Raw genomic sequence first — 8,444 nt, 5'->3', positions numbered from 1 at the left:
ACGAAATAAACATTTGAAATATATGAGTTTGTATGTAATGTATGAATATAATATACAAGTTTCACTTTTTAAATGGAATTACTGAAATCAATCTACTTTTTCATGATATTCTAATTTTATGACCAGCACCTGTAGATGTATAACATTTGAAACCTGACTGATCTCTTGTTTTGCCTGCAGAACCTGCTGCAGTGGACGGGGAAGGAGCATCCTGACTGCAGCCTGTTGTTGGGGTCTGAGCGAGCGCTCAGGAGCATTTTGGCTCGCTGCCACGTGATCCTGGAGGAAGATGTTCAATGGGAGGAGGAGGAAGAAGAACCTGGACAAAGGTTTGAATGCAGACCACAGGAAGTGCTGACATATAATACAAGCAGATCGGATGGTTAATCTTTTAAATATTTGAAAGTCTAAATACAGTTTGCAAAAAGACATTTACTTTAATCTTTGTGGCGCTTCCTTAATTTGAACATTTCTGTGAATATAAAGTCATTTATCTCAGAGAACAGTGTTTGATAAACTTTTCTTCTAATAGTTATTGCCTGCCACCAAAGGCAAATGGGTGATCATGATTTTGCCCTGTGTGTGTTCACTTGTCTTTAGCCAAACATCTCAGAAAACCTCCCAAAGCTGGCTCTAAGCTATCTCAGATACTGAGCTGAGAGTCATCCTAAACTTAACTGATCGTCTGAGATCTGTTAGCAAAATATCTCGGGTTCCTTAAAGCGTTTAGGAGCCCTCCGCCTTCCTGTCGAAATGTTTGGTTCATGTGAGGTTGAGAGATTTGTTCTCCTCCTGAACAGCAGCTCCTGTGATGCTGCAGCGGCTGCTTCGGCTGGAAACTGTTGCACAAGAAGCCAGCAGATGAGAGAAGGCTCCAAAGATACACTTCAGAGGTAAGTGTCGCTCCCTGGTGGTCTCAGATATTACAGCAGGAAGAAGAAATCTGCAAAAAAAAAGAAAAAAAAAGACATTTGAAGCCAGATCCTAATCTTTTTAGTAGGGATGTAACAAGACTCTTATATCACGAGACGAGATTTGACCAATATTTAATTTAAACAAAGGTTTTGCCTCAGACTCAGCTGCCTGGCTCCTCTCCTGTCTGGTTTCTCATCAGTCTCTTCAGACGTGAGAGCAGAGTTTCAACCTTATAACTCCTTATTATGTATGACCTTTGACCTCAGGGGGTGTAACTCATTTTTACAAGAGGCTAAAATTAAAAACTGGATCAAAGGACAACCTGTTTTTTCCAATGTTTTCTTAAAAAGATAAATAAATTTGTTACATTTCTCAGATTTTTTAAAGCAGTTTCATGTTCAGATTTATGTTTTACCTTCTTCCTGCAGGTATGAAAGTCCTGCTGTGGTTGGGGCTGTGCAGCAAGTTGAATCTGGAGTTTCAGTTTTGATTTTTGCTTGAAACAACCACAAAAACATGATAATTAGTCATTTCACAGGTAACATTGTTAAAGCTGTCAAAACATGCATTTTTTTCCAGAATTTCTGATTTGAATTTTGTGTATTTGTGTATCATCTATGATTAAAAAAAAACCCACTACCCCAAGATATAAACAGAGGGAAAACAGAGGAATCAGAGACAAAGTGAAGTTCTTCTCTTATTCTGAAAAGAAACGATGACTAAACTGTGAGGATGAGAGTCGACAGAAGCAGAGTCATTAAAGAGGAGGAAATCCAGCGGTGGAGAGCGTTAGTTGGGGCTAAGATCATCTGCAAATAAGCTGTGCAGAGATATTCTGAACTGTACCGGGAGAATTTCAGTAACTGGTTTAGTTGTAAACAAAGACGAGGAATATTTGCTGTTTTCTAATATCTGCTGTTTGTTGTTTTTACAAAAACCCTGATGAGTTGGAGTTACATTAACCCCCAAACAGTCATTTAATGATGTAGAAATTGTGTTAGAAGTATAAAAATTCAAATTAAAAACACAGAAAGTTTGCATATTTTGACAGCTAATATGGCTTTAAATACTGTTCTGCCAGATCCAGCTCTCTTTTTGTCCAGCCTCCGAAATGAGCTGCAGCTTCACCCCTGCAGGAGGGAGGGGGGTCGAGCAAGCAGAGGGCTCTGCTGTTCAGAAACAATAACACAACACCAAGCAAAGTTTACAACTAAATGAATGACTCATCGATCTTTAGACCACTGGGGTGATGGTGGTGTGTGTGTGTGTGTTTATGAAATGATGAAACAAAAGTAAGAAGCTTTGATTTCACCAAAACACTGGCAGGTTTTTCATTTGTAAATGATTATTAAGCAGATTTTTAAGCACTTGACTAAATCATTGAACATTCTGTTGAACTGAAACACGTTTTGCTGCATTTTTCCTTAAATTTGTCAAGATTCCCAAAAACCTTTGGATTCTTTCCTGTTTAACTGTTGAAATTTTATTATCCACATGTTTTTATGTGGTTTCATCACAAAACATGGTATTTAGAGAATTTAAAAATTGGAGGGAAAAGGAGATTTCATTGCGAATATAGTAAAAGTGTATTTTATTGGTGGATGCACTTTTATATGCTTTTTTAAATCTAATAACCTACAACTGAGTACATTTTTTATTATTTTAAAAGAAAATTCAACAGAAAGGCATCAAAGAAAATGTCTTTTTTAGGGCATGTCACTGTCCTTTAAGTGCATTAGATGCACTGTTTCCAAACTCAATGAATAAATGTTTTCAATGATCCTGATTATAAAGACCAAAATGACTGTAAACATTAATACTGGAGCAGCCTCATCTATCACTATCTTCTGATCTCACAGAGATGCTGTCCACCTCACCAACGGGGTGGATGGCTGCCACTCGATGCGCCTGGAGTGCTGGTCCTGCAGCCCAGTGAGGAGGAAGAGCTGCAGAGGAGACCTGAAACATCCGGCCTACGACTGCGCTCGCGCCCGCCGCTCCCTGCTCTCGCCGGACGCCGCGGGATGGGGAGAGAACAGTGACTCGGGCCAGGGCACCTTCAGCCAGCCCACGGGGAAATGCGCCGGTGAGCTGGAGGCACCTCACGCAAACCACATCCTGGAGGAGGAGACGGACCCCGATGACACCTCCGCCTTTGACTACTCGTCCGTCACCTCCTGCAGCCCCGATGGCACCCTGCACAGGGACACGATGGACACCAACAGTGGGGAGGATGAGGACAGCCAGGTGCCGGTGCTGCTGAAGCCTTCATACAGCCATCAGCAGCAGGAGCAGCGGTCCAAAGAGACACCCAAAGAGAGGACTGTGTGTCTGAGGTGGCAGATCCCCCGATTAACCCCCCACCCTCCGTCTAGGAACCCCACAGGGCCCCATATGGAGGGACCAAGTCTCCTCAGCTCCTGTGGGAAGCGATTAGTCAGTGTGAGGAGAGGGTCGCCTCCGCTCCATCCGAAAAGTGCCTTCAGGCCCATTTGGGACGACCCGTCAAAGCAGGTAATATTAAAGGCCTAACATTTCTTGAAGGATTGCATATCACCCGCCTCCTTTCACACCAGAGTTTCAGACTAAGATCACTTCGAAAACAGCATTATGTGTGATCTCCTACTAGTGCTTGGAGTATGTGTTGAGGATGTCCCTCAGCTGCTACCACACCAAATTCCAGCTCAATATCTGTGAAACTGACTGAGTTACAACCATTTTGGGGGTATGATAAGGTTGCTTGGCCGTAGCGGCCATTTTGAATGAGTCTGACTTGAAACCTTTATGAGTTGTAGATGTATAATCAGTCATTACTTCCTGATAGATTTATTAAAATCCATCCAGTGATTCATGAGATATCACTTTCTTTTCCAAAGGTAGAGAGGTTGTTGAATTTGTGTTGAGTTTGGCGCCACCAAGTGGCACAAAAATGCAACAACACAGGACGTGATGGATCAAAAACAGATGGAGAAACAGTTTATTGACCACAGCTGAAGGCCAAAGGGTGATAATGTTTTTGCTTGCGTGCGTGCAGCTGTAGCCATTTTTGCTCCTGGGCGAGATTCCACCCAGCTACTCTTAAACTTCGCTCCGTCCACTAATTGTAGAAGTGATGGCATCTTCTCCCATCGTGTTTTTGGGGAAATTGAAGTCTGATTTTAACTGACGAGGCCGTCTGCTGATTGACTCAGTCCTGTCAGCGGGGTCGACAGAGGCTGCCTTGATGAACATCTGGATGTGTTGCAGCTGATGGAGCGTCCTCGGGCTGTTGAATAGTAACAGTGGAGTTTCTGCTGGTTCCTTCACCTCTGTGTGTGTGTGTGTGTTAATCCTTCAGTAAGGATACACAAATTATAACACATCAAGTAATAAAAACATCTGAAGCATAAATCATGAATAAACGTAGTGAAAAGGTCATTAATCTAGTTTTAAATGATTTTTATGTAGCTTTATGATGTCCTGTAGATAACTTGAATAAGTACTGATGGTGGCAGTCTCTATTTTCTGTGTAAACTGTATTTATCATCAAATACATTTTACAGTGCTGCTTTTACCATAAAAATAGATGCACATAAAGACAACTTTCATTAACAGATACTATTGGTATTCTTGAATGGAAGCTACAGCTCACATTGTTCTTGGAGGTTTGGAAATGTTTAAAGGTTTGGTCAATTTATTGGCTCAGTGAGACGAGAATAAAGCCTCCATGTGAGGACAGACAGACAAACACATTCCAGGTGAACGGGCCAGGATGAGCTGCATGCCAGAGTTTGTGCCTGACTCATTTCATCTCCTTGTTCTTTAAATCCAAACCGACTTGAAGCAGGGGGCCGACTCAGCTCCAGAAAAGGACATCAGACAAGTTTTCATACCGGTTCCTGCTACAGGGAGGCCAAACCTTCACACTTTCATCCCCAGCAGGGAAAATCTGAGGTAAGGCTTTTTTTTTTTTAAAACATTAGAGCTAGTTGAGCTACAAGAAAAGCATCAAACAAGCTGTGTGCTCATCGACTGCTGAGTATGATTTCAGTTTTATTCTCCGGCTCTTCAGACTGGCGCTGCCTCAGCAGCCGGGGAACAACACGGCAGCCACGAGCGGCGGGGGATTGTGGGACAGCGAGGACAGCGAGGGCCCCTGCAGCACTGTTTGACTTTTACTGTCCTCCCAAAATGAAGATGAAAACCCACAAACGACTGGAAACAAATTGGGATGAACAGTGAAACCAAAGTGTGACCCCAATCCCAGGAAAGTTGGGACATTGTCCTTCCATCCATCCATTTTCTTTACCCGGGAGCTGGTGCCTATCCCCAGCAGTCACTGTGCGAGAGGCAGGGGACACCCTGGACAGGTTACATGGGACATTGTGTTCAATGTAAAAAAAACAAAACAAGAAAGACAGAATGCAACGAGAAAGAAAGAAGTTGGGCAACAACAAGGTGTAAAAGTGAGTAAGAAACATTCAGAGGAGCATTTTCTAACTAATTAATTTAATTATCAACAGGTCAATAAGAGGACTGGGTATAAAAAACATTTTAGAGAGGCTTAATCTCTCAGAAGTAAGAAAAAAACCTGATCTTCCTGCAGTCCAGACCTCTCACCAGCAAAGACTCAGGACTGTTGAGCAGCTAGAATCCTTCATCAGAGCAGAATGGGACAAAATTCCCTCTAAAACCTCCAGCAGCTGCTCTCCTCAGTTCGTAGATATCCTAAAAATGGTGCAGTTCAAATATTCAAATCATTTTTTGTTATTCACTTTTTTACACTAGGTCCCAAGTTGTTTTGTAGCTCAAGTTGTACAACTTCTGTTTCGTCCCAAAAGGCCGCAGTTATTGGATGCATGCACGAACACTGAACTGCTCCAGACTCGTTTTTAACTGGAGCCGACTCAGCAAAACCACAGGAAAAACTGAAGAGTTGAGAACGTATAACGTTGTCTTTCCTAGCACCATTTCATTGTTAATAAAGTGTTTCAAACTTTGAGCAGCCTGGTTGTTAGCTGATCTGTTTGAACGACGTCGTGAAGATAACTGTGGCTACACCGTCAGAGGAAAAACAGGACTACGGTCATTATGGTCACTAAGGACAGAGTTGTAGCCATTTTATTATTTCAAACCTTGTAAATGACGTTATGTGAGATCTGGTGTGCTCAGAGTGTAAGCTGTGGATGACTCTCAGCTACTACCACGCCAAATTTTAGCTCAACATCTGTAAAACTGACTGAGTTAAAGCCATTTTAAATCAGAGGACAGATTTGAAATAAGCTCCCAAAGTAATTATTGGCTATACAGCTACAGCCCCAATTAAAGAGCTAATCGACATTAGTGGTAGTAGCTGAGAGTCATCCTCAACACATACTCTGAGCGTGAGAACTCCCAAAATGTTAACAAAAAGTTGACTGAAACGGCCATGACGCCGTCACTTCTCAACATAAGATGATTTCAATCTAAAACTGAAGCTGGCGGGTGATATGCATTCCTTTGAAACAGAAATATAATTTCATCTGACCAAATTCCTGCTGCAGCTTCGTCTAATGGCAGTTTAGTTGTTGAATAAATGAAATCTCTTGACTCCTTTTTTTCCGCCCGACATCGTTAGCTTGCGGCGATTCGTACATTTTATTTGCTGCAAAAGTAAAAACAAAAAACGAGAAATGAGTAGTTCAGTAAAAAATAAGACTGAGTGATTTATTAATCTCATCAAGACCAATAATACAAAGCGGTTAAAAGGCCACATACCATCAAACAAACTGATTGCTGGATCAAGCTGTTACAGTGCCGTCGAGAGGAGAATCTGTGGTGTTTTAATGGGGTTTGGGGTTAAAAAAACAAAAGAAACTCTTTGCTAGATTAACCCCATCAATACTGATACGGGAAACTTTGGAAATGGACAAAATGTTAGCCAACACAGTGAAGTGTTCTTGCATCAAATGTTGAAAGAAAGCCTCCAAAACGGCCCTTCTATCATGGCGAATATCATCCGTCATTTGCTCCCAGCAGAGCACGACCAGGAAAAGACAGAGACAAACACATAGAGGGCATTTGAAAATAAACTGTCCACGGTGGACAGGTGTTTGGTGGATGGGGGGGGCTAAAAGTGAGGTGGTAGACTGCCCTGATCCACACAGAGAGCGAGCTGAACGCTCGCGCTGGGTCCCTGCGTTTAACCGCGGCTCGTCAACAGTACAGCCTAAAGTGCACAAAGTGTCGTCTCTCAGGAAAAACGTCCCATTCTTCACTCTGATCCAGAACCTGCAGCTGGATCCTTATACGACCGCCCCCCCCTCCAACTCAGAAAACGTTGGGATGTTGCGCAAAATGTAGATTTAAAAAACCCCAAAATGCTATCATTTTCAAATCTCATAAACCCAGATTTTATTCGCAGTGGAACACGGTAAACATGTTTAAACTGAGAAATGGTTGTACTTCATGGCATTAACACATTTTCAAAAAGCTGGGACAGAAGCAACAGAAAGCTACAAAAGGAAGTGTTACAAATAAGAAACAGCTGGAGGAGCATTCAGCTGCTAATTATGTTCAGTAAGAGGACTGGTTCTAAAAAGAGCATTTTAGAGAGGCTGAATCTTAAAACTCTGCAAATAACTGTAAAAAATATAGTGGAACAGTCTCTGAATAATGTTCCTTAATGAAAAACAGATTGCAAACAGATTTCAAGAATCTGTAGAAATCTCTGAGGTCAAAGAAAAAGTCTGAAAGTCAGTATTGGATGTCTGTGATCTCGGGGCCCTCAGGGGCCACTGCATTAAAAACAGATCTGATTCTGTTCTGGACATCACTGCATGGACTCAGGAACACTTCCACAGATCATTGTCTGTAAACACAGTTCACTGTACCATCCACTAATGCTGCTTAAAGCTCTATCAGGCAAAGAAGAAGCCAGATGTGAACACCATCCAGAAACACTGCTGTCTTCTCTGGACCAAAGCTCATTTAAGATGGACTGAGGGACAGAGGAGAACTGATCTGTGGTCAGATGGACACAAATTTGAAATTCTTTTTAGAAACCACATATGGGACCATCCAGCCTGTTATCAGCAAACTGTTGAAAAGCCTGCCTCTCTGATGGTATGGTGGTGCATTAATGCCTCTGGCATGGGCAGCTTACACATCTGGAAAGGCACCATCGATGCAGAAAATTATATACAGGTTTTACAACAACATCTGTTCCCACCCAGATGTCTTTTTCAGTGAAGGCATATTTCATGAAGACGATGTTAAACCTCAGACTGCATCATTCCAGCAGCATGGCTTCATAGTAGAAGAGTCCAGGAGCTGAACTGACCTGCCTGCAGTCCAGACCTCTCACCATTAAAGACTCAGGACTGTTGAACAGCTAGAATCCTCCATCAGAGCAGAATGGGACAACATTCCCTCTAAAACCTCCAGCAGCTGCTCTCCTCAGCTCCTGGATGTTTACAGACTGATGTTAGAAGAAGAGGAGAGGCTTCACAGAGGAAACATGGACCTGGAACAACATTAAAGAGATGTGCTGCTGCCATCAAATTCAAAAT

General features: G+C 42.3%; 1 protein-coding gene across 5 annotated transcripts in view; it reads left to right on the top strand.

Annotated features, from left to right (window-relative positions):
• LOC108233618 overlaps nt 1-6,337 on the top strand; it is a 16,811-nt gene extending 10,474 nt beyond the window's left edge. For 3 of the 5 annotated variants that reach the window (XM_017412202.3, XM_017412194.3, XM_025004603.2), the window contains 5 exons: nt 181-329; nt 801-893; nt 2,775-3,429; nt 4,739-4,848; nt 4,967-6,337. In XM_017412202.3, coding sequence (XP_017267691.1) covers nt 181-329; nt 801-893; nt 2,775-3,429; nt 4,739-4,848; nt 4,967-5,066 — 1,107 coding nt within the window. In that variant the 3' untranslated portion in view covers nt 5,067-6,337. The remainder of the gene's footprint in view (nt 1-180; nt 330-800; nt 894-2,774; nt 3,430-4,738; nt 4,849-4,966) is intronic. The other 2 variants (XM_025004606.2, XM_017412212.3) reach the window with 2 other exon arrangements.
• Nucleotides 6,338-8,444: the final 2,107 nt, after the last annotated feature.

This window comes from Kryptolebias marmoratus, linkage group LG10, assembly GCF_001649575.2.
Source record: "Kryptolebias marmoratus isolate JLee-2015 linkage group LG10, ASM164957v2, whole genome shotgun sequence".
NCBI lineage: Eukaryota > Metazoa > Chordata > Actinopteri > Cyprinodontiformes > Rivulidae > Kryptolebias > Kryptolebias marmoratus.
This window is presented reverse-complemented; position numbering and strand designations above follow the sequence as displayed.